At 43.4% G+C, this 27,525-nt stretch overlaps 1 protein-coding gene across 1 annotated transcript in view; it reads left to right on the top strand.

The window, feature by feature from the left end:
- Positions 1–27,525, top strand: part of TLCD2 (TLC domain containing 2) — a 61,362-nt gene that overhangs the window by 745 nt on the left and 33,092 nt on the right. The window contains exons 2-3 of the mRNA XM_088453849.1: positions 617–699; positions 3,122–3,204. Of these exons, the coding sequence (XP_088309975.1) occupies positions 617–699; positions 3,122–3,204 (166 nt within the window). The remainder of the gene's footprint in view (positions 1–616; positions 700–3,121; positions 3,205–27,525) is intronic.

Raw genomic sequence — 27,525 nt, 5'->3', positions numbered from 1 at the left:
GGCATGGATTATGGGCACACCGTGCTGTAGTGGCATCATGCACATGGCTTCATTAGCTCAATGAGTACTTGGCACATGTGCCACCTATACCGCAGTGGGATTTGCGTACAGGCCACCTATTACTCCCATGCCTCAGTGGATGTTGGACACAGTGCTGCCCTGCTTCAGTGGGAATTGTTGGGCACAGAATATCCTGGTGTCAATGGGTGCTGGGACTGGTCTCCCATCCTTCTTTGGGTACTGGCACAGTGCTCCACTGCCAGTTTAAGTGCTGGTCACAGGGTTTTCCGGATTTAACTGGTGAGGGGCAGAGGATTCTCCATCTCAAGGATCAATGGGCACAAGGCTCAAACAAGCACTTCAGTAGGTGATGGAAATAGGTTTAATCATACTCAAAAAGTTTTGGATATATGGCTGGGGCATTAAATATAAAATTATTGGCTCAGTGGCCAAATGGCATGCAGGTATATTGGCCTGTTGAGTTGGACTGTTTTGGCAAAGGGACCTTTAGATCCTAGTAGCATTATCACAGGAAGCTATGGAGCAGCGAGCTTGGCAACACTGATTACTGTCATTTTGTTGTGCACTTGAAAACGTCTCCTCTCTTTTTGTTTAGATTTTACCTGCATCCTGAGATGGCAGAAGATCTGATTTCCACACATTCCAGCTTTTCACATTGTCTCATTGCTGTCTCTATAGGTTAGATATTTTGTATTATTATTATTAAAATGTATTTATAGGGCGCCACAAGTATTCCGCAGCGCCGTACATACAGTACAGGGTGCACAGAACATTACATTAAAATACAGTAACCAAAATATAAACAGAGCACAAGTAACAATTAGCAACACAATTCTCCATACACAATACAGCTGGGAAGCTGAAGGCTGTCATTAAAGTGCTAGAGAAGAGGGCTGTGAGACAGTAGGGAGGAGGTCCCTTCTCCTAGGAGCTTTCAATCTAGGGGAGAGGGCAGACAGACAGCTTTGTTGTCCATTTAGTACCATGCATTAAACACAACCAATAACTTATATTTAAACGAAGGTTTACGTTTTATGAAAGTTTAAATAAAAAAGTTTTACTGCTGCTCTGAGCAAAGAGAACTTTTCTGAAAGAAAACAAACTCACAGTATATGCACTAGAGTACAGGCACAAGGCTAGTCATGTTTTTTAAAACTGTCACGTGATTTGTGACACCGTCCTGTGTTTTGACATATAGATGTTTTTATTCACTTTCCACCCCCCTCCAATGTCTAAATCCTACCATTATATAGGCTCTCTGTTATTCCTCGTGACATCTCCTCCCTACCCTTTGACATGGGAAAAACTGTTTCTGTTTGCAGAACAAAACAACAACTGTTATGATATGTAAATATAGTGTATTCTGCAATTACAAACTGGTGGTACCCAAGGTCAGTCTCCAAGGAACAGACACAGTGTTCTGATTTGAATAAAAGTGTTTAATAAATATCTTGGTCTATCCCGGAAGGCAACCTGGGAAACTGAAGTTTGCACTTTGGTGTGATGATTGCATTCACTGTTGCCCAGCAACATCTTTTTAAGGCCTGAATTGAGTTTTCATATTCAATTAGTAATCGACGTCAAGTTAGCACAGATTTTACTTCGCATCTCCTCAGTAGGTGCAAAGTAGGAAAAAAACTCTATTTTAAGATAAAAGTGTTAGGACTTGGTATAGTCAAATCTGGAAATAATGACATTTATTTTTTGAGGTGAGTTTCTCCAAAAAGCTGTATAATGGCTTAAATTATGTGGTACAGGTCTATGGGGGTGTTGTATATATGAGATATGGGATTCTGAACTTGCAGCTAGGATTTACATGTGTATTTGAACAATTTTTTAAAATGCTTAACATTACATAGAAATCACTGTATACTTTGCTTATGGCCATGTAACAACCATCTTAGTGGCCACTTTTTGGGAGTTCAGGGTGATTTCCCCACTTATCCTCTCACTTAGGGGCCCATTTATCAAAGTTAATTTGAGGTAAATTCCCCGAAAACACCTGTTTTTTTCGGGGGTTTACCTCAAATACTAAGTATACCCCGGATGTATGAAGGAGGGACCGCAGCAGGTATATCCGATACCAGCTGCGATCCCTCCATTGCGGTCGGCAGCTGCCTCCCCCATAGGTTTCTATGGGGGATGCGATGCTGCCAAATGTATCAATATCGGGAATGCGAAGCATTCCCGATATTGGCCCCAGCAGCTAACGCCATCTGAAGATAGCTGCAGTAGTCTATGGGGACTACCGCATGTCAGCCGGCGGAGGGATCTCCCAGATCCCTCCGCCGGCAATGGGCGCTGCTCATGTGCAGCCCCGCATGCACTCTGGCCACATCGCAGGGACTGGCTCCTTTCGGAGCCCGTCACCCTGCATGTGCCGGATCATACATCCGGCCGGTATGATTGCATTTTGCAATGTGATCATGGGCGGTACTGGATGCCCTGATCGCCTTACAAAATGCGGTCATTAATAAATGGGCCCCTTAGGGCCTCATTTAACAACGAGATTTATCACTCACAACGAGTGATTAAAATCATTGCGTATGATAAATGGTGCTCCAGCCAATCAGCTCCCAATTGTTATCTGTTTGAAAAATGTCAGTTGGTAGCTAATTGGCTGGAGCACCATTTATCATACGCAACAAGTTTTATCACTCATTGTGAGTTATAAAACTCCTTAATAAATGAGGCCCTTAATGCGGGTAATACCAGGAAGACTTACCACATAATTTCCTCGATGACGTATTTTATAATTGAATAGCGTAGGTCGCAGGAGTGCGCATGCTGAAAATACTGTGTTGTAACTCGCAGTAAAATGTATGCTTAATATGGCTAATTGAGTTTGGGCCTAACAGATAGTAACAATTGTAGAAACTGACCTGTTCTTTGGAGGAAGTATGATTCAGTTGTAACAGTTGGCAAAGCTTTCTGCATGTAGAAAACAAAAACAGAGGCAAAAAAGAGAAAAAAACATACAAAATAATATATATATGTCTTTGGCATGGATTTACTAATACTACAAGATAGTTCATTCATTTTTGTTTTGTTTGCGTTGCATCCTGTCAGTGCAAGTAATCGCTACATGTTTTTGCTCCAGGGTATTTCATCCATGATTTTGTGGACATGCTGCAGCACCAGAAGCTGCACCAGTCATGGGAGCTGCTCTTCCATCACACTGTGGTACGTAAATAGGATATAATTCATTGTGAAAATGCTTTGTTTGCCTGATAGATATCCTATAACAATTTTGTGAATTGAAAATTATTAATCCACTACTATCTGAGGTTGAAATTCAATGAGCCCCTTTAAGTTAATGTGCGTTAATTAGCCCTACTTAATGGGGATTTCTTTCGGGGTTTCATGAGACCCAAACAGAAATCCCCGATAAGTATACAGTTCATGGGTGAAAACACCCAGTTAATGTGTAAGTCCATGAACTTTTCATGGGCTCTATGAGTTAACACCCGTTTACTGCACTTAACGCCCCTTTTAAACACTTGAGAAAGGGAGTCTAACTGAATAGCCTCAGGCGATAAAAGCCGAGGCTACCCCTCTTTTTCACCCATGCAAAGTTTTCGGGTCTAATTAAAGCCCCCCTTACGTTCTATGCTTATTTCATATTATCAACCTCAGAAATAAAATAAAAAGTGATCTATGTATCTTTCTATCTAACCCACTACTCAGCCTATCACTTCTCTAGGAAATAATGATATGTCAATATGATAATATGTAATTGAGACATAAATTGGACATGAAGGCCCAGTTTACAAAGATCCAATCATTTTGGTTCAACGTGAAATGACTGCAATGTGACTCTGTATGCAAATGTTTCTTACCGTAGTAGACTTTAGACCAAGGGCCTGATTCATTACGGATCGCTATTGCGATTCCGCACGCAGTTCTGCTGCGAAAATATGCTAATGTTTGCAACTGCTCAGCCAGCATAGAGACGCCTACTACCGCTTTCTCACATCCCTAAGCCCTCGCAGTCCTGCGTAAACATTGAGTAACATTGGCACCTCACGCAGAATTACAGCAGGTCTAACCTATCTCTGGAATGGCGACTCTCGTCGCACGCAGTGAGTACTCAAGCTGCGTATGCCATCGCAGTGGCTAATTTATGCACGTCCAGGAAACGGCGTTCAAATGGATAGGCACGCCTGTGTTTCTCCGACCACTCCCCCGTCAGCACCTCCAAACGCTGACGTCACGTCACTCACTTTGCAAATGGTTTTGTATCTGCATAGGTGATCGCAGTGCGATTGCAATCCTGACCTGCACACACGCACTGCAGTGCATACGCATACAAAATACGCATCATCGGACGATCTGCGTATGCTGGTGCAATTGGGATCCGAGATGAATCAGGCCCCAAATCTGATCCAAGCACATCTGGTATTGATGGCAGGAGAGGACCATATGGTATACAGTAGGTACTTACTGTATGTTAAGGTTCTAATGTTTGATCTGATGGTAGATTACAGGATCTTAATCTATTAAAACCAAATGCATCAAGCATGCAAAATTGGAAGGATCAGGTTGTTTGGTGGCGAGGCCAAAAGTGCTGTACACTGATGATACTGAATGACTGCAGTCACCCTTTTTAGTAAGGAACAATTAAAAAGTGAATGCACTATGTAAGCATTCTTGACCATTGTTTTTTGCTGGAATTCAGCAATTTTGAACATATCAGGCCTAATTAACCCCATGGTTTAATAGTGACTAGCTTTTTTTTATTATTATTATTATTATTATTATTATTATTATTCTACATTGTTTTAGATCCTTCTCCTTTCTCAAAAACATATATCGTTTCAGTTATACTCTACTTAATAAATATGCATTAATATATACCAACACTAGATTAACATGTTCTTCTTCAAGAGTATAAGACCTGTGAATACATCTTTACTATATAGTGAATGACATCTGTCAAAGTATATATTTATTTTATATAATATATATTTGGTTTATTCATCGCAATCATTTTAAATTGCAATTATTCCCTTTACAATTTACAAATTAAAATTTCAAATAAGGCACCAAATGCCTAGAAATCCAGTACAAATCTTCTCCAATGTATGAGCTCAGTATTTGAAACAAAATTACAGGTTTATCCTGACACATGTCACCCAGGAAACCCTGTTGAGGGTGTGGCCGCAATACCTTCATTCCATTTGTGTGTGTGTTTTTTTCATTGTAGTACAGGAAAATGTATGGTTTCTATGTTCCTTGACACTCCCTCAACTTAAAATAGTATGTATTTGTTTAAAACATAACTTGTATGTGTGACTGGCCAGCCCTAGTGCCAGGGGCGTATTAAGAAAGGAGGAGGCCGTTCCATTCCTCTTCCGGGGCCCCCTCCTCTCTCCCTGGTGGTCAGCAGCTCACTGACCGCAGCAGTAGACTCTGGACACTAGTCTGTGCCCAGAATCTACTGCGTATGCGCAGGTCACCGGGAAAATGGCGCTGCCACCATTTTCTCTGCGTTTTCCCCACTGCGCATGCACAAAACGCTGAGAAACTGGCAGCGGGTACCATTTTCTAGCCATCTAGTGCAGCTCTACTACAACTGCCGCAAGACTTCGGAGAGGTAAGTATTACAAAATATGTGTGGAGGGTGTGCGATGTTGGCCCCGCTGAACTCAAGGGCCCGTGTGCATCGTATACCCTGCACCCATTATAGATATGCCCATGCCTACTGCGCTCTCTTGTTCTCACACTCGCTCTGTCTTTTTTTGACATGGTTTCCCTGTTGGGTGATCACTCATACACGGTGGGTTCTTTTCGTGAATATATTTGTAAGAGAAAATAGAAAACAAAATTAGTGTGATGCTGCATATTTGTATCTCTAATTATCAAGATACTATAGAGAATTACATCCGTGACAGCATACTATTTAGGTATGTACACTCCTATAAAATAAGTCCTTTATGGCTTATATGCTGGGTGATGATCACTTCATCAGATGCCTGTATCCCGCCCAAAGCTCATAAATGGATCATGTGGATAGAAAGAAACACATTTCCAAAGTGTAGTATATACATTTAAAAATGTGCACAGTGGTTTATGTTCAGGTGGGGAACACCAAGGTTTGCACTTCTGAATGTAGCAGTTTACCAAGATAAGAACAGAGGGCTGAAATCAGAGCCTTGAGGGACCCCAACCGATGGAGGGAATAGAGGGCAGGTGTGTCAAAGTAAAGGCACTGAGTTAGGGTTCAGAAATGTAATAGTCAAAGAGACCAGTGCTGCAAAGGACAAGGGAATGAGGAGTATGTAGGAGAAGAGGGTGAAAGTAGCAGTGAAGTCAAGGTGGATGAGTAGGGAGTAGTGACCCTTCAACTTAGCTGTGAGTAGATAAGTTTAGAGGGGCCAGTCTTGATTAAGTGTAGAGGGCATAAGCCCAATTTCATAGGGTCGAGAAGGGAGTTATTGGAGTAAAAAAAAAAATGTATGTGGTCAATCTAGTCTTCTGTCACTCCAGCCTCCTTCCCCGCCATTTCAGCCTTCTGCCCCGTCACTCCAGCCTCCTGCTCCCTGTCTCTCCAGCCTCCTGCCCCCAGTCTCCAGCGTCCTGCCCCTTGTCCTTCCAGCTTCCTGCCTTCCGTCACTCCAGCCTCCTGCCCCCTATCTCTCCTGCCCCCCTTTTACTCCAGCCTCCTGCCCCATTACTCCAAGCCCCTGTCTCACCGGCTTCCTGACCCCTGTCTCTCCAGCCTCCTGACCTTGCCTATATGGTGGTTTATCTGCAATTGGGAATCTCTGAAAAAATTGATCCTCACTGGGCAGTCAGTGTCTTCTGTCTGTATTCACTATTATATAGGAGATCACATGGTCCAAGGATGCCTGTTTGAGTAGGAATATAACTAATGTCCCATGTTTCCTCCAGCCTCTTGCCCTCTGTGTCTCTCCAACTTCCTGCCCCGTCTCCTAAACCTCCTGTCCCCTGTCTCTCTTAAGCCTCTTGCTGCCCTGTCTCTCTCCAGCATCCTGCCCCCATGAGTCTCTCCAGCCTCCTGCCTCTGTGTTTCTCCAGCCTCCTGCCCCGTATTTCTTCAGCCTCCTGTGTCTCTCCAGCCTTCTGTCACTTCAGCCTTCTGTCTTTCCAGCCTTCTGCCACCTGTCACTCCCACCCCCTGCCCTGTCACTTCAGCCTCCTGCCCTGTCACACCAGCCTCCTGTCTTTCCAGCCTCCTGCTCCCTGTCACTGTAGCCTCTTGTTTTTTTAACCTCCTGCCCCGTCTCTCCAGCCTCCAACCCCCTGAAATCTCCTGCCACCTGTCTCTCCAGACTCCTGCCCCAGTCACTCTAGCCTCTTGCCTCCTGTCTTTTCAGCCTCCTGACCCTCGTCTCCAGCCTCCTGACCCTGTCTCTCCAGCCTCCTGACCCCAGTCTCTCTAGCCTCCTGACCCCTGTCTCTCCAGCTCCCTGACCCCCGTCACTCCAGCCTCATGTCGCTCCAGCATTCTGCCTCTTGTCACTCCAGCCTCCTGTGTCACCTCAAGAACCAACCCCCTCCAACTCATCTTCTTCTTGGACAGCCTGCATGCTCCTTCGCGCTCCTCTTCCACAGTTCAAGAGCGCAGCAGTGTGGAGGAAAGATATGGCACTGAGTTGCACATTTGCAGAATGAGTATAGATCGCACCTCCAGGGAAAGCTGCTAGGTCCTAGTGCTCAGCGGCTGTTGGCCAGGAATAATCTAATAGGGGATGGCGCTGACGGAGTGGTGCAGTGGCGCCCGTCAGCAATAGCCCAGCCAGCCCGACCCTTGAGCCTCCCCTAGTCCATGGACTTGGGAAGAGGTTGTTAACAAAACAGTTTTGAAAATGGCAAGTTCAATCCATTGGTTTGAATCTGACTGGTCTGATAGATCCCTCAAAATGTTATGTATGTAGCTATGCTGCTAAAGTTTATCCCAGGGGCATAATTAAGTTATTTTGGCATCATAGCAAGAAGTTGCTTTATCTATAACAAACAAATTATGCTGGTATTTGCAGACAATGTAACTAGGATCCAGAAACAGTCTAGCAAACATTTCCACATGAGTGCTAATATGATTTGTTTATTTTCCCTTCTCTTAGGTCAATTGTTTAGGGATTATAAGGATGACGTCTTAAACAAAATAGACTGATGTCTTTCCTCTTATGTATTAGATTGTTTTAGATGTAATTGTTTGCAAATGTTGACACCTATGGTCTGAACAGTATAGTCAATTCTGATCAGCTCTCCAATTTATCTTTCCAATGTGATTGAGATGCCTATAAAATCCGGCCACACGATAGCTGTATCTAACTGCATACAATGCCTTGCAAAAAATATTCACCCCCCCATTGGCTTTTTCCCATTTTTGTTACATTACAACCTGTAATTTATTTATTTTTTTAATCTGAATTTTATGTGATGGATCTGCACAAAATAGCCTAATTTGGTGAAGTGAAATGAGAAAAATATATTTAAAAAAGAATCTTTATAAATAAAAGTCTGAAAATTGGCATGTGCATATGTAATCACCCCCTTTGCTGTTAAGCCCCTCAAAAGTTCTGGTGCAACCAATTACCTTCAGAAGTCACATAATTAGTGAAATTAAGTCCAGCTGTGTGAAATCTAAGTGTCACATGATCTGTCAGTATAAACACACCTTTTCTGAAAGGACCCAGAGGCTTCAACACCACTAAGCAAGAGGCATCACACCATGAAGACCAAGGAGCTCTCCAAACAAGTCAGGGAGAAAGTTGTTGAGAAGTTCAATTCTGGGTTGGATTATAAAAAAATATAAAAATCTTTGATGATCCCCTGGAGCATCATCAAATCCATCATCATCAAATGGAAAGAACATGGTACCACAACAAACCTGCTAAGAGAGGGCCGCCCACCAAAACTCACAGACCGGGCAAGGAGGGCATTCATCAGAGAGGCAGCACAGAGACCAAAGGTAACCCTGAAGGAGCTGCAGAGTTCCACAGCAGAGACTGGTGTATCTGTGCATGTGACCACAATAAGCCGTACACTCCATAGAGCTGGGCTTTATGGAAGAGTGGCAAGAAAAATCCATTACTAAGTGATAAAAATAAGAAGACACAATTTTATTTTGCCAAAAGGCATGTGGGGGCGACTCCCCAAATGTATGGAGGAAGGTGCTCTGGTCAGATGAGACTAAAATTTAACTCTTCGGCCACCAAGGAAAAGGCTATGTCTGGCGCAAACGCAACACATCCCATCACCCCAAGAACACCATCCTCACAGTGAAACATAGTGGTGGCAGCATCATGCTGTGGGGATGTTTTTCAGCAGCAGGGACTGGGAAACTGATTTGAGTTGAGGGAAAGATGGATGGTGCTAAATACAGGGATATTCTTGAGCAAAACCTGTTTCAGTCTGCCTGTGATTTGAGACTGGGACGGAGGTTCGCCTTCCAGCAGGACAATGACCCGAAGCATACTGCTAAAGCAACACTCGAGTGGTTTAAGGGGAAACATTTAAATGTGTTGGAATGGCCTAGTCAAAGCCCAGATCTCAATCCAATTGAGAATCTGTGGTCAGACTTGAAGATTGCTGTTCACAAGCGGAAACCATCTAACAGGAAGGAGCTGGAGCAGTTTTGCCTTGAGGAATGGGCAAAAATCCCAGGGGCAAGATGTGGCAAGCTCATAGAGACTTATCCAAAGCGAGTTGCAGCTGTAATTGCCGCAAAAGGTGGCTTGACAAAGTACTGACTTTAGGGGGGTGAATAGTTATGCACACTGAAGTTTTCGGTTATGTTGTCCTAAATGTAGTTTGATTCACAATATAAAAAAAACAGAACTTCACAGTTGTAGGCATGTTCTGTGAATGAAATGATGCACACCTTCAAACAATCCATTTTAATTCCAGGTTGTGAGACAACAAAACATGACAAATGCAAAGGGGGTTGAATACATTTGCAAGGCACTGTATGTGATTATCATTTGACTGACTTACACTTAGGTACCAGAAGTAATGTCTTGTAATGATAACTATATACTGACATTGGCCCTCATTCAGAGCCGTTCGCTATTTGTGGTCGCTCGTTTAAAAACAAGGGGTGGCTATTCAAATGATCCGTACGCACATTGCAGTCTGTTCACACCTCTAAGTCTGAACGAGCGAGCAAAACATACGCTCGTTTATTTGTTAAAAACGCCCCCTGGCCGCTCGCATCCTACGTCATGTCCGCTATTTATTAGATTAATCGAGTACATCGACCAGCGTATGAACTGCTCGCTATTCTTGTGGTTGGTGTTTGCTACCACAAATTTGCGAGCAGTTCTGGCTATGAAATAACCCAGTGACGTGGTCAATGACGCTGCTGTTTTAAATATGCACACCCATAAAACGCCCGTTTTGACCTTTAAGCACGCCTGCGTTCGGATCTCCACTCCCCATTTTCAAGCACCTTCCCCTGTTACCACCCACATACGCCTCATTCTGTCACTCAAAATAGCAGGCCCTCGCTATATTGCGTACCAACGATTTTCGGCCGCACTGACTGGTTCGCGCATGCGTACTAAAAACCGTACGCATGCGCAGATGTGCAAACATCGCTCGGAACGAGCGTACTGCCGCTAACGAGCGGCTCTGAATGAGGGCCATTATACATTAATTTTTTCCCTTTCATCGTGCTGAAATATGTAAAACCACACACCTCCATACGGGAAGCAGTCAGGAAGCCGACGGACGGAATCCCGACCGCCGGCTTCCCGACTGTCTAATCCCGGCAAGGGTTAAATGACAGGCGTCGAGATCCTGACGCCTGTCATTTTACCTACGCCGGGAGCCCGACACCTGCTTACCGATCGAAGGTAAGCCTGGGCCAGGCACGGACAGCCGCGAGGGGGAAGGGTTAGGTTAGGGGCTCCCAGGGGGGACTTAGGGTGAGGCACCCCCCCGGGAGGGTTAGGTTTAGGCTAGGGGAAGAGGGAGTTAGGGTTAGGCACCCCCGGGGGAGGTTAGGTTAGGCAGCCCCCTGGGAGACTTAGGGTTAGGCAGCGGGGAAGGAAGGGTTAGGTTTAGGCAATTAGAGGGGTGTTAGGGTTAGACACTTGGGGGGGGTTAGGGTTAGGCACCCCTAAGGGAGGGTTAGGGGGGGTTAGGTTAGTTTATACTTACCTTTAGCGCAGTCGGGATCTTCACCTCTGCCGGGCTTCCGATGTCGGGATTTGAACCGCCAGCCATGTGGCCGGCGGTAAATCATACCGATCCCCCTCCATACTGGGAACCCAAATTATTCATTGCATGATAACAATCACCTGGGCTTTGATGGCTGCAATTACACCCTTACCATATATATTCAGTTTTGCTGATTACTAGTTTTCAGTCACCAGTTGTAGCAAATGCCAGTGAGAAATTGCCGTATATAACTGTCAGTAGGTAAGTAATAACCATTTACTTCTTGTGTACTTGCAATAAATCATCCATAGTGACGGAGATATGATTAAATGAGAAGTAACAAGTATATTTTTGGGGATAAAAGAAGTGCTAATATTATAGTAATCTTTTACTTTGGAGTCCACACTTGTTGGGATCCATACGTGTGGCCTGATTGTCAATAAGCCAGATAAGTTTAAATTGGCCACAGTGTTGCCAAATTCATCCTGTCTTGGTTTTGCATGTTTACCTGTATCTTGCTCGTATTTCTACTTCAGGTTCCATAGAGGGTCCACAGGGTTGACCTTGGGGTATAGCTGGATCTGGATCCACGGGCACCACGCAGTTAAAGCTGTTGCTGCTCCCAGGATGCACTGGGTCCATCCTTCTCTATACCCCACCCCAGCCACAGGGACCTCAGTTTTAGTTGGTGCCCGGCTGGAGTCGGGTCACCTTAGTGCAGGGGGGCTTCTTAGCAGCCCCTAAGCTTCTTTTTTAGTGACTCTTCAGAGCGGCAGCATCAGACTGTCCATTGGACGTCCAAGCTGCCGCTCCTACACCCCGCTGGCGCCGCGACGCCAGTACAGATCTGGGGATCGTGGCGGGACCCCAGAGTCTGTACTAGCATGGGCTCTGGGCTCTCCCATGACTGCTGCCGGAGCGCCGGGGACAAGGTAAGCCGCGGGTCACTGCTTGCAGTGACCCGCGTGTACAAATGCAGTCGCATGCCTCCGGTCTCTGGGGACTGACCGGAGGCGCTAGCAGTGGCGGCGGGCTCCCCCTCTCCGGAGGCATACCCCGCGGGACCACTAGACCACCAGGGTATTATGCGGCAGCGGGAGCCAGCGTCCCTGGGGATAATTGCTAGCCAGGGGAGGCAGCCTTCCCTGTTTAGTGGCTCCTCCCCTCAGCTCAGCACGCCTTTCCGCTTAAGTCTTACGACGCTGAGCTGCTTCCTCCTGTGGCCACTCCTCCTCTGAGGTCTCCAGCGGCCATCTTTTCTCCGGTGGCAGCGCTGATCTCGCAGGCAGTGTACAGTCGGTCCCCCTGTTTACCTCTCCCCGGCTTAAGGTCAGTGTACACAGCACTATAGCCCTCCCAGACACTGAATCTGGGCGGTTGATTGTAGTGACAAGGTACAGTGAGTATTAACTTTCTGCATTGTATGTGACTTTTGCTAGTGCTGACTGTCTGTGCTTTATTTCTCTTTACTGTCAGTCTATGAATGTCCCTTTCCTTCTGCTACAGCCCTGGCAGGTGTGTGTGAGAAGGGCTTTTCTTGGATCTCACTTACATAAATTCATGTATTTGTGAGGTCGGTCACATACTGAGGTGTGCTACACGGTGCCATATTTGTGGGCTTGTGTGCTGCATACTTGTGGGTGCGCCAAGAGTACATTCTGAGCTTCCCTGTTGTGTTGCTATATATATTTGGGTATATATATATATATTTTTTTTTTTTTATCATGTCTGATGAGGAAGTTGAGCGTTCTACGGCTCCCACTCTGCTCTCCTGCAGACGCTGCGCTGCAGGGGTGAATATGTAGGATTTATCACTGGATGGGCTGTGTGTGAGGTACCGTCAGTTACCTGGTCCCTCTAACCCCCCAACTTCAGGACAGGATCCTCCTTGGGCGGTGTTTTCTCAGGTGCTGGCTTCCATCGCTGACCGCCTGGCGGTCCCGACTGCTCTCCCCCATAGGGAGTTACCCCAAACAGGCATCCTCCCTGCTCCGGGTGTACCGCAATTATTGCAGTCTCCCCCTGGGCCTCAGACAGTTCATCCATATGCGGGATTCCCTATGTATGTTCAGTCTCCTCCAATGATGCAGCAGTCCGTCATTCCCTTCCAGGCTCTCCCGCAAACGGGTCAACCACCTTGGGTGGATGTGTTCTCCAATTCAGTCCAAAGTTTGGCGGCTTCATCTTCAACCTTTCAAACCATGTTGCGTAGTGGCAAGCCTCACAAGGCGTCAAAACGCACTGTTATGTCATCCCAGTCTGTGCAGCTATCAGACTCGGAGGCGTCATCGGATGAGGGGGAATTCACTTTTTTATTTTTATGCTTTATATGCGGCCAGCGGCTGCTCTTAACACCTCACTTTTCTTATTAGAGCGGTGCTTTGGGGTGGATTGGCTGGGCTAGTTTGGGGGTGTCCTGCGCTCTGGATTTGACCCTTAGTATGTTAGGGACCTGCCCGACAAGAGGTTACCCGGATATGGTGGGCAGGCCCATAAGCTTGGCCAAGATTATGTCAAATACCTCTATTGTATTTACTGCAAAACGTATTTATTTATATATAATCAGTTAATTTGGAGTTGTGCACCTGTATTTCTTCGTTGTGTATATATCAATGGTCTCCACAGGTAGCACCTCCAATTATATATATATATATATATATATATATGTCCAGAATGTACAGTCTGAGATATATTTTCTTTGTATACTAATTAGTGCATTGATTTGCACACTTGGGAAGCCTGAGCCACTTCCCACTCAGACTAGCACTTCTACTACATTGGTTACAGCATGGAGTCTGGCAATGTAATATGCACACCAGTCAGAGGCACAATAATAGGTAAGTCCTGCTAATATTTAGACTGTGTAGTGCAGCTTTGGTTCATTTTTGGGGTGTGGGTCCCCCTGGATTGCTTTGCTGATCTGCTTCAGGGCACTGCAGTATAACACATTTTCCTTTAACACATTTTAATACTTCACTGTCTGTTTCCTTTATATATATGTATTTCACTTTTTTATTTTTATGCTTTATATGCGGCCAGCGGCTGCTCTTAACACTTCACTTTTCTTATTAGAGCAGTACTTTGGGGTGGATTGGCTGGGCTAGTTTGGGGGTGTCCTGCGCTCTGGATTTGAGCCTTAGTATATTAGGGACCTGCCCGACAAGAGGTTACCCGGATATGGTGGGCAGGCCCATAAGCTTGGCCAAGATTATGCCAAATACCTCTATTGTATTTACTGCAAAACGTATTTATTTATATATAATCAGTTAATTTTTAGTTGTGCACCTGTATTTCTTCTTTGTGTATATATCAATGGTCTCCACAGGTAGCACCTCCAATTATATATATATATATATATATATATATATATATATGTCCACAATGTGCAGTCTGAGATCTATTTTCTTTGTAAACTAATTAGTGCATTGATTTGCACACTTGGGAAGCCTGAGCCACTTCCCACTCAGACTAGCACTTCTACTACATTGGTTACAGCATGGAGTCTGGCAATGTAATATGCACACCAGTCAGAGGCACAATAATAGGTATGTCCTGCTAATATTTAGACTGTGTAGTGCAGCTTTGGTTCATTTTTGGGGTGTGGGTCCCCCTGGATTGCTTTGCTGATCTGCTTCAGGGCACCGCAGTATAACACATTTTCCTTTAACACATTTTAATACTTCACTGTCTGTTTCCTTTATATATATGTATTTCACTTTTTTATTTTTATGCTTTATATGCGGCCAGCGGCTGCTCTTAACACTTCACTTTTCTTATTAGAGCGGTGCTTTGGGGTGGATTGGCTGGGCTAGTTTGGGGGTGTCCTGCGCTCTGGATTTGAGCCTTAGTATGTTAGGGACCTGCCCGACAAGAGGTTACCCGGATATGGTGGGCAGGCCCATAAGCTTGGCCAAGATTATGCCAAATACCTCTATTGTATTTACTGCAAAACGTATTTATTTATATATAATCAGTTAATTTATAGTTGTGCACCTGTATTTCTTCTTTGTGTATACGTTGGCAAAGTCTATCGGTGTTTCTGCCATCAGCAGCTGCGCCTTCTAAGGCTAGGACCTCAGCATTTTGTTCCTTTGGGAATCAGGGTAAGTCCAAGGGTCAGTCCTTCCCGAGGCAGTCATCAACCAAGGCTGCCCCTAAACCAAAGAAGCAGGCCTGGAGCACTAGACGCCTTGCTTCCAAGCAAGACGATAAGCCTTCAGCCTGATGGGACAGGCCTCTCTCTGGGGGATCCCAGAGTGGGGGGCCGACTTCTTCAATTCGCCCAGTGTTGGTGCAATACCACCACGGATTCTTGGGTATGAGGAGTGGTCTCTCAGGGGTACGCCCTGTCCTGCTATCACAGACTCCCCCCAATAGTTCTTCTGCACGAGTCTTTCTCAGGACAAGACCAAGGCCTTGCAGATTCAGGAAGCCATAGAGTCCTTGCTGAAAGCAGGGGTTGTTGTTCCCATTTCGCTTTCTCAACGCGGGACGGGTTACTACTCTTCTCTATTTCTGGTTCCGAAACCCAATGGGTATCATCGGCCTATTCTCAACCTGAAATCGTTGAACAAGTTCCTCAGAGTGCCCACTTTCAGGATGGAAACTTTCTGTTCCATCATTCTGGCTATGGAACCGGGGGGATTATAGGTCTCCCTGGACATCCAAGACGCCTACCTCCATGTTCCTATAGCCCCTACACACCAGCGGTATCTGAGGTTTGCTATACGCCAGCTTCACTTCCAGTTTCAGGCTCTGCCCTTTGGTCTTTCCATGGCTTCAAGGGTGTTCACCAAAGTTATGGCTGTCATGGCTGCCTATATGCGCAGCCAGGGTATACGGCTTCTGCCGTATCTGGACTATCTCCTATTGCTGGCAGGCTCTCCGGAGGTACTTCTGCAACATCTGCACCTGACGATCGCTTGTCTGCAAGCGCACGGGTGACTGATAAACTGGAAGAAGTCCTCCCTCATTCCGCCATAGAGGATGGTTCATTTGGGAGCCCTTCCGGTCTCTCGTCAGAAAGGATCTTTCTGACTCCGGAAAAGGTTTCCTTTCTACAACTACGAGTGAGCAGTTGTCTGAAGAGTTCCCAGGTGTCGGTTCACGCGGCAATGAGAGTTCTGGGGTCCATGTTGTTGACATTCGACATGGTGGAGCATGCCCAGTTTCATTCCAGGCCCCTGCAGGGGCTGATTCTATCCAAATGGAACGGGTTACCACACTGGATCAGGACTCAGATGCTTGTGTTGTCTCCGGAGGTGAGCCTGTCGCTGGCTTTGCGGTTTCAGACATCTCATCTCACCAAGGGTCACCCCTTTTGAATCTTAGAAGTAGCATGTTTGAATATAGAAAGAGGTGCCGGTAAAGGGGTGTTTATAGGAAACCCATTGATTGCGAGAATTTCCGATTTATCTACATTGATTCTAAAACCTGCAAAAGATCTGAATGTTATGATATCTAATATAACAGGAATAGATAAAGCTGGGTTGGAAACTAAGAGCATCATGTCATCGGCAAACAAAGCTAGTGCAAATAATAGTGGCGAAAGTGGACAGCCTTAACTTGTCCCACACAAAATAGGAAAAGAGGGAGACAGGTACCCATTGCACATAATTTGAGAGTTGGAGGAAGTATATAAAGCTTTTAAAGTGGATATGAAATCCTGTGGGAATCCAAATCTGTCTAATGTATCAAATAAATGTTCCCATGAGACCAAGTCAAAGGCCATCTCTGCATCTAACCAGAGAAGAACATTTTTGGTCACTGAATTATGAGAATGTATATAATGAATAGCAGTTAAGACTTTACGAATATTCACTACTGAGTGTTGTTTCCATATGAAACCTGTTTGGTCTCCATGGATCAACATAGGCAACAGGATTTTCAATCTTTCCGCTCGAATTTTTGTGAAAATCTTGTAATCGAGGTTCAGTAATGATATGGGTCTGTAGGATCCTGGTGAAGTTTTGTCTCGCCCCGACTTTGGAAGTAATTTAATTATAGCTGAATTAAAATAAGCTGGTACCTTCTTGTGTTTCAAAATATGGTTGAAAACCTCGGCTAAGGTCCCCGATATCTTTGGTTCTAGAATCTTATAATATTCACTTGTAAGGCCATCTGGGCCCAGAGCCTTTCCTATCTTTAATGATTTAATAATTGTCATTACTTCTGTAGGGGTGATTTAAGCGGATATATAGGGGAATTCAATATGGAGCGATAAGTCAGTTTTTTGCGTTAATATCGCACCTATGACGTCATTATCGCAGGTTTTAGTTTTACACTGTATTCAATTTCAAAGACTTTTCGCAGGTTCGAAAAGTCTTTGAATAAAAACAGGGATAACTTTTCACCACTGAATAGGTGGCGAAAAAAGTGCAGAATTGGGGTTTAGGGGTGCAGGCTTCAAAAAATAGCCTGCACCCCTGGGAATGACATTTAAAAAGAACTGTGTAAAAAAAAAAAAACGATAGGGACACCCCAAAAAATTAAATTAAAAATTGGGGTGAAAAAAAAAAAAAGGGAAAAAATTGTTTAACAATAGGGAAATAGGTTCAGGGCTATAAGCCGCTTAGGTATGAGGGATTCCCTTGTGCCTACTTCCTGGTAGCATCTTTTATGTACAGTACTCTTATGTGGCCATCTCTGACCCCATTCCCATTGAATAAAGACACAACACACTATAGCTGGCGGAAGAAGATCCAATTTATTTAGCACTTCCATAAAGTTGGTGGCCCAGGAAAAGCAATTGCAAACATACTATTCAGTTTGGTAATTGGGGTGGGTCCTCCTACCCACCCCTCACAGGTGGGCCCATCCGAGCCCACCCAGTTCCAACGGACTGGGTTCTCCAATCCTATTGACCCGTGAAGCCAAGACTTCCTCAGTCACCACTCCTCCCTCACTAGCGGGGTGACGGTCCGAGTTTGGGCCTAGTGCCCCCGCTATGGTCAGCTTGGGAGGAGCCTTCACGGTCACCATCCAACAAAAGGGGGCCGTGACACCACCAGCAGCACTGCTGCCCACATCGGCACGGTGTCATACCCTGACACAGGTATCTTCTGCCCGTCATGAGGCAATCCATTCCAGGAAACGTGCCTAATCACTACACGGCCCCGGAGGACATATCATCCTCCCATAAAGTCATTGACAACGTACCATGATTATCTTAAGTTTGCAATTGCGTTTCCCTGGACGCCCAACTGCCAAAAAGAAACATTTTAGGTGTTAGTGGGAAGGGAGGGTGGGAAAATTTCTTAGAAGGAGAGAGCATCTTCCTGTGTCATTTCCTTTTGTTGATCTCCTCCTCCCATACTGGACCTCCTATCTCTTGTGATTTATTCCAACCCTGTATGGTCGGGGCCATGTCCCAGCCACCTCTGCTCTAGCATCTGGCACATTTGCCTGCAACAAAGGCTATTCATCTAACTAGCCCCAATTTATATCCCCAATACCACATCGCTTATCTACATCGCGTCCAGAATGCGGACGCTGCTTCCGTATTCCGCAAGTATGCGGCAGGTGTTTTCTAGAATAGATTTATAGCGGCAGGTGCACAGTTGCAGAATTTAAAAAAAATTACTTTAGGGACATAAAAATATGCTAGTACCCATTTTCATGTACCCCAAATTTGATGGGACCACTTAAAAAAACGAAAAAAAAAACCTAAGTGCTCTTCTGCAACACTTCTTCAATGTCGGGAAAAAAACACCTGCCGCAGCTATTTAAATCCCCGGCTTTCATTTGCAGGCTAAAACGGGGGTACCCATAGTGATCCCCCATGTTTTTACAGCTTTAGGGGGGTCCTACAATTTTTTTAAGGAAAATTTCGTAATTTAACGCAAATCCCACTTCGCAGGCTCGCGTTTTCGTAAGTTTCATATTGAATACGGGGATAAGCGGGCGCGCGCCCGATACTTTATCCCAGGTAAAAACTCCGGTATGAAACGTAAACTTCGACAGCGAAGTTTATGTTTCATATTGAATACCCCTCATAGTGTCTACAGCTGCTTCTGATAATCGGGGGGTAGTAATATTTGACCAGAAGGATGTTTGATTGTCAGAGTTTGAAGGTTTTTTCGAGTATAGTTTTTCATAGAAGGTTGAAAACACAGCTAGAATTTGGGCACTATCTGAAGTGATAGTACCATCCGGACGTCTTTACTATTGACTACAATTCGGAAACAAATCAGGATGCCTATTATACAACTTATTAAAGGGAGGGGAAGGCTCCCTTTAATAAGTTGGATAATAGGCGTCCTGATTTGTTTCCGAATCTGTGAAACTGATAGTCCCGATTATATTATTATTATTATTATCCTTTATTTATATGGCGCCACAAGGGTTCCGCAGCGCCTTACAAAGTACAGAAACAAATGAGCACACAAGACAACAGTTATTAACAGTACAGACAATGCAGGACAAGTACATGATTTATAAACAATGCTGCATAACACCTAAATAAGCAGCAGGGTGTCAGTAAGCAGTTTTAGGTGCCATTGTAAATGAAAGAAAAAGTAAGGCAAGACGAAGCACATGAGGAAAGAGGGCCCTGCTCGCGAGAGCTTACATTCTGAGGGGAGGGTCAGACAAACATGGGTGACACAGATGAGGAGCATAGAGTAGTGGGTTAGGATGAGCGCTGGAAAGCATTGAGGAAGAAATGGGTCTTGAGGGCCCATTTGAAGATTAAGAGCCAGGAAGCCAAGTGATGGAGGAATTTTGCAGGAGCAGCGGTGTCAGAGGGTTTGGTGATGGCAAGGAGAATCAAGGCATTGCAGATGAAGTGCTCATGAACGGATACCAGTTTATTATAGATAAAACTGGCTTTCCAGAGGGAACAGGAGAGAGGGACAGAGTTAAGAGGAGAATGAGATTATTAGGGTTGATGTAGTGTGGAGGTGATATTGATCTAGAGAAGGGGGATAAGGAGTGTGGGGTTATGTGGCTGGCTTCTGAATGAGGAAGGGTGACAGCAGGTGGTGGGTAAGGTGGAGGTTTAGTGTGGTGTGGGGGGGGGGGAGGATAGGTAACTTGGAGAAAAGAGAGAGTGCAGGGTTTAGTGGTGGTGCAGCAGGACCATGGTGGAAGAGAAGTTAATAATACTGGAGTTGTGGGAGATGCAATGGAGAGACTTATATGTGATGAAGAGAGACAGAGGAGGGGAAGGAGGGGGAGAATCTAGAGGGGAGTATGGATGGAGAAATGAGGTGAAAACTGGTGGTAGAGGACAAAATAATGTAGCAGCTGAGTGAGGGAGGAGTAGAAGAAAAGAGACATTGTGTAGATGAGGCAGTTGGGGGGGGGAAGTCAGTAGTAGTAATGAGTGTGAGATGAGGGAGCAGTACAGGTCAAAGGTCAAAATCAGATAAAAGGAAGAACAGTGCTCGAAGATGTAAAGGCACAACTACAATAGTATATTATAACCAAAAAAAGAGTATAGAGGTGTTAAAGTAGCAAGACTTGAGAATTAGTATAAAATATGAATATATTTAAAAAAAAAAAAAGTATAGGTGTGAAACAATGGTAGATACTACAGTGGTATAAAGATAAATTGACAGTGGTATTGGAATGATTTAAACAATGTAGAGAAGAAACACAAACATACAAGTATTAAATGTTCAGTAAGCAGGTAGTTGCTTGCAATGCTGAAGCAGGGTGTTGGCAAAAAGTGTGCCCAGGTTATAATGGAAGCTGGTTGCTGAGTAGCAGGGTTTCCAGAAGCTCAGAAGATCCTTTGTTTTTTTTCCCAAGTTATAGAGAGTTCTTGTAAAATGTCGTCCTTCTGTCTTCCTCCTGCTTAACTCCTGACTAACTCTTTAAGTTATGCTGTACATGTAGTCCCACTTAGAAAAAACCCACTTTGAAATAAAACCTAGCAGCCTTGTACAAGCCTAAAGCCTTGTGACCTACTGATTATATAGTTAAGCATAACATATGTAGTCACTGATTACACCCACACTCAATACCCTCACCCACACCAGATACAAGTCATAAAATTCTAATATAAACAAGCAGAGCCAAAACAGCATCCCATGAAGCTAGGAGATAAGATCTGACTATATAATTAAATTTAAAGTTACTCTGGAGTTTACAGATATTAATTAAAGACAGTATACCTAGCAAATCAGAGAATTCCAGACAGCATTGGTTTTTCTATAATAGATGCCTGGTGCAAATATATTATTACCTAGCAAATCAGAGAATTCTGATATATGAGTATATATGAGTATCTATCACCCAGCTGTGTAAGTAGTTCTTCAAATTGTGTTTTTTTAATAAATAACTATCTTTATTCGAAGGTGTGGGAGAGCTTTTATAGGATTGAAAAGTCGTGGAGAGCTCCTTTTTGTGCAGTTTTATATAATGTTGTGAATTCTTTACGTGTAAAGGCTGTATATGACATAATGTTACCACGAAGAGTCGCTTTTGAAGCCTGCCAGAATAAGAGGAGATCATCTGTTTCATGGGTCAAATTATTAAACTTGTATTCCTGCCAATAAGTTTCCAGTTTACTTCTAAATTTTAGTGATTTGGAGGGGTATTCAATATGAAACGTTAACTTCACTGTCGAAGTTAACGTTTCATATCGGAGTTTTTACCTGCGTTAAAGTATCGGGCGCGCTCCCGCTTATACCCGTATTCAATATAAAATTAACGAAAACGGGAAACTCCGAAGTTGGATTTGCGTAAAGTTACAAATTTTTCCTTAAAAAAATTGTAAGACCCCCCTAAAGTAGTAAAAACATGGGGGAACATTATGGGTACCCCCGTTTTTAGCCTTTAATTGAAAGTCGGGGATTTAAATAGCCGCAGCAGGTGTTTTTTTTCCGACATTGAAGAAGTGATGTTGAAGAGCACTTAGGTTATTTTTTTCGTTTTTTTTAAGTGGTCCCATCAAATTTGGGGTACATGAAAATGGGTACTAGCATATTTTGATGTCCCTAAAGTAAGTTTTTAAAAATTCTGCATTTGTGCAGCTGCCGCTATAATTCTATTCTAGAAAACACCTGCCGCATACTTGCAGAATAGCCCTGAACCTATTTCCCTATTGTTTAACATTTTTTCCCATTTTTTTTTACCCCAATTTTTAAATTAATTTTTTGGGGTGCCCCTATTCTTTTTTGAAACTTTTTTTGACACAGTTTTTTAAATGTCAATCTCAGGGGTGCAGGCTATAATTTTTTAAGCCTGCACCCCTAAACCCCAATTCTGCACTTTTTTACGACACCTATTCAATGGTGAAAAGTTATCCCCGTTTTTTATCAAAGACTTTTCAAAACTGCGATAAGTCTTTGAAATTGAATACGGTGTAAAAGTCAAACCTGCGATAATGACGTCAAAAGTGCGATATTAACGCAAAAACGATGTTATCGCTCCCATATTGAATACCCCTATTGGTTAGATATGAGGGAATTCTCCATATATTGAGACCCATACTAACGCATGGTCAGAGACCGAGATAGGTTCGATTTCTGTCGCTGAGACCTTAGTGAATAGTGAATCTGAAATCAGCATATAATCTATTCTATATAAAGAACCCTTCTGCCGCAGATAGGCACGTGTTTTCTTTATCTGTAGGGTGTCTAGCACACCATATATCTGTGGCTCCAAGTTGATTGGCTATATATGAGATACCATATTTCATGAGGGTGGGAGATTCTGTTTGATTGAGTCTGTTTGTCTAGTGTCGTGGAGGAAATCATATTAAAATCGCCACATATCAGTAAAGATGATGAAGCATGAGGATATAATCTTGGGAGTAAGGATATCATAAAAGCTTTGTCATAGGTGTTAGGTGCGTATAGGTTACACAAGACATATGAGACATCATTTATCATAATTTCTATTACTATAAAACGACCTGCTGGATCGCAATAATTATTCTGTACCTGGGTGTGTAATTTTTTCTGTGCTAGTATCACTACTCCTCATGATTTAGAGGTATAAGGGGCAGATGCTATTACCGACCAGCGTAGCATATTCAGCTTTTGAACTCGTCATCTAATAAATGAGTTCCTGTAAACAGGCAATATCTAGACTCATCTTGTTAAGATACATCAGAATTCTCTTCCTCTTTATTGGGGAGTGAAATCCTCCCACATTGAGGACCTCATGCAGAGTCGGTCGTTGCGGCCGCTCGGTTGTACGCCACCGATGTTCGCTAAACTGCGCATGCGTAAAATTCGCAATGGGCGTGCGCAAACTAGCTATTACGATCAGAAATTGCTCTCTCCTTGAACACAGCCAGGTCGTTAGTTTGAGTGACAGGATGAGGCGTTTGTGGGTGGTAACAGGGGAAGGTGCTTGTGAACAGGGGAATGGAGATCCGAACGCAGGCGTGCCTGACTATGCAAATGGCGTTTTATGGGAGTGCATAATTAACTAAGTAGTGTCATGGCACATGTGACATGGGATGTTTTTACACTGACTAGATCGTAGTGCTTAAGAGAGGGTATAGTCAACCTTAAGCTCTACGAGCAGCTCCGATGGTTCCCGATGGTCTCGATTAAACCTTATATGCCCGGAGATGACGTGTAATGCGAATGAGAAGGGGGCGTATTTTTAGTCTTATGGCCGCATCCTCCCCTCGCTCGTCCAGCTAACGATCCCATCTTAACGACGCAACTTGCGAGCGCTTCATTTGCATATCCGGCCCCTTTTACCTTACGACCGTGTGGCCGCAACGACCGACTCTGAATGAGGTCCTGAGAGTGCCTACTTTAATATGTGCCATTTGATTCAATATAGGAGTGCTTGACAACCTATATTACCTTCTTCCTTAAAACACAACAGAAAAGTACATGACTGCATTGATGCTAAACATAAAATTTGGAGAAAAAGGGAAAAACAGTGAAACAAACCGATATGAGTGAAACAAACACTCACAAGGAATCGATTACATATACAAGTGTGTGTGAACTACGTCCACATTAAACCAATAGTATGTGATGACTTCTGGTTTAGAAATATTGTTGTTGTACAAAATTCTTCAAAACAGCCTTGCTAACTCCTAGACCCTGTCTGGCTCCCACAAATATAGTCTAACAATATAATAGTACTGCCACCAAACATTTAAGGGCAACTCTAAATCATAAATAATTATAGATAATTATTGCTGCAATTCTTTTAAATTAGAGATATAGCTAAACATCTAGCATAGAAATAACATAACTGTGAGAAATCTATCATGGAACTTGCTGTATCTCTAATGCATAGAAAAAATAAAATAATACTGCGCTGGTGTGTCTCTATCAAAAACAACAATCGAATGCACCAATAATAGATAACACATATGTTAAAAATGATCATGTATTCAGATATACACATAAACACTAACCAGTGACAATAAGACTAAACCTCAACAGTACCTATTGTATGTTGACTAGCTTAGAGATGTAGCACAGTAGTAACTCAATAGAGTAATAAGTATCATATAAAACACAAATGTATTCGGTGGGGATATAAATGGCAACAATTTCCCATGCACAAATGAATGTCAATAATAAGATAAGGAAAACCGTAATAAAAAATCCAGCACTTGATTTAAACCCACTTGGGGATAATGGGAGAGAGCCCCCATACAGATGGTTTACTCACGGAGCGTCTTCAGCCCAATACTCCGCATGCGGCAAGTAACCCAGAAGGCTGGATATCTCTTGAGTGCTTGCAGCAGTCTCGCTCTCACTTGCTCCGCCAGTGGGGATGGAGCAAGCGGCCTCCACCCTGTACCAGACTGTGCAAGCCGGATGTCTCCGTGCAGTCCACCGCGCCAACAGCTGTGATGATATTCAGGTAGGCACATGGAAGGTAGCATCCGGTTACTTTGAATAAACTAATTGACCCATTATTATTAATAATATATTCATATATTGATTATATGGGAATATATATGTTTGTCTTATACCAATGATGATAATTTGTAGAGCATTATTTATTGTCTATTGATTTAGGTATTTATTAGTTAATTTTTAGTCCAGTTTTATTTTTACTCTCCGTCATATTCTCTGTTAAAATATTAATTAACTGATTTTTTTGTATTAATATTGCATGGGAACATGTTAATCATGACTAGAAACACTATATGTTGTATCAAATTAATTTGCTTATAGAGATAAGATACCCAAATTAGTGGGATATACTAGAATGATATAGGTGAAGGAGTTAATTGTAATTAACCAATGAAAGGAATGACCCTCCTATTTAAACCGGATCCAGGAGATGAGGAGTTATCCAGCTTGATAAAGGCCATTGCCGAAACACGTTGCTGTCTACCTTATTGATCAACCAGTATCACCCAGCATCTTGACACATGATATTGGAAACTATTGGAAACTATTTGGATACTTTGTAACCCAAGCCCTCCCTGCTAATTACTGAGACCGGACGCTACCTTCCACGTGCCTACCTGATTATCATCACAACTGTTGGCGTGGCGGACTGCACGGAGACATCCGGCTTGCACGGTCTGGTACAGGGTGGAGGCCACTTGCTCCATCCCCACTGACGGAGCAAGTGAGAGAGCGAGACTGCTGCAGGCACTCAAGAGATATCCAGCCTGCTGGGTTACTTGCCGCATGTGGAGTATTGGGCTAGAGACGCTCCGTGAGTAAACCATCTGTACGGGGGCTCTATCCTATTATCCCCAAGTGGGTTTAATCAACCTGAGCGGGTGTCATCGGACATTATTCAACTGCCCTTTGTCTTCCAAACCACATTTGCAGGCTATGACTGTTTAATATCAGCGTTTATGAACGAATCCATTTCTTCATTCTTTCTCAATTATATATCAAGTGCTGGATTTTTTATTACGGTTTACCTTATCCGTGTATTGACATTCATTCGTGCATGGGACATTGTTGCCATTTATATCCCCACCGGATACATTTGTGTTTTATATGATACTTATTACTCTATTGAGCTACTACTTTGCTACATCTCTAAGCTATTCAACATACAATAGGTACTGTCGAGGTTTAGTCTTATTGTCACTGGTTAGTGTTTATGTGTATATCTGAATATATGATCATTTTTAATAAATATATGTGTTATCTATTATTGGTGCATTCGATTGTTGTTTTTGACAGAGACACACCAGCGCAGTATTATTTTATTTTTTCTGTGTATATTTGAGGCTGGCATACCTCTTTTATACTGCTGCAGGGTGCTTCTACATTTTACAGATTCATATAGGTCCAGAACCTTTTTTGTATCTCTAATGCGTGTCACGTTGGAGATGTGTCTCCTGAAGATGAAATAGAAACAGGAAGAGATCCAATAAATTGCGTGGATTGTTCATATTAATGACATCAATTCTTGGCATGTAAATGTTCCCGAATTATGCAGGCAGTGAGAATATTATCTATTAACAGTCCAGAGTAATGTCCTCCACATAAGAATCATTTGCTTCTCCTGCTGCCAATTCTTTGTCTAAGAAAGCTTCTGCATCAATTGCTCTATTGAAATCTTTAAATGTGGATCCGTCATAAATACGGAGACAAGCCGGGAATAAATGTGCAAATCTACATCCCGTTTTCAGTAGCCTAGAGCAAATCGGTGAGAATACTTTTCTGGCTTTTGTGACCTCAACGGAATAATCATGGAATATCAAGAGCTTGATGTCATTCCATAGTAGGTTTCTTATTTTTCTAGAAGCAGCCCAAATTGCATCTTTGTGTGCGTAATTCAGGCAACGGAAAATTACCACACGTGGTCTCGGAGGTGAGTTATAATTGTCACGTGATGGGCCAACTGTGTGGGTTCTTTCTATTGCAAGGTTGGAACATCCCTCAGTGATTTGTAATAATTCCGGTAAAGTGGATTGCAGAAATGAATATAGTTCTGGCCCTTTAAGAGACTCTGGCAGACCCAATATTCTTAAATTGTTTCTTCTTGATCTATTCTCTAGATCGTCGAGTTTGTTCCAAATTTGCTGGTGTGTTTTAGTAATATACGCAGAATCTGCCTTTAATATCTGGATATCATGAAATGCTTCCCCAAATCTATGTTCTGAGACCTCAACCCTGCTAGTGAGTTGTTGTATTTGTCCCTGCACTTTTACTGCCTGTGCAAAGCGTGTGGCTTGTTCCTTTAATAAAGTCCCTGGTTTAGGTATCTGTCTGTTCGTTCGGTCTAATCTCTTGAATCACTGGATGGATTTTGATGGGGTTTTCACTATTTTATACAGCATTGGTCAATGAAGGTTTAGGTGTATGAACCATTCATCTGTGACAAAAGGGAGCCGAGCAGTCATGATTTTAGTGAAGCAGGTCACAGAAAAAAATATGCACCTAGCTGCTGTATAGGTGCTGGCCAGGTTGCTGAAACAGCAAGAGAGCATTTGAAACTGAGCCAATCAGAGCTAGCAATGTGCCC

This window comes from Taudactylus pleione, unplaced genomic scaffold, assembly GCF_031769625.1.
Source record: "Taudactylus pleione unplaced genomic scaffold, aTauple2 ptg000040l, whole genome shotgun sequence".
NCBI lineage: Eukaryota > Metazoa > Chordata > Amphibia > Anura > Myobatrachidae > Taudactylus > Taudactylus pleione.
Note: the sequence above shows the minus strand (reverse complement) of the source record. Positions and strands in the feature narration are given on the sequence as shown.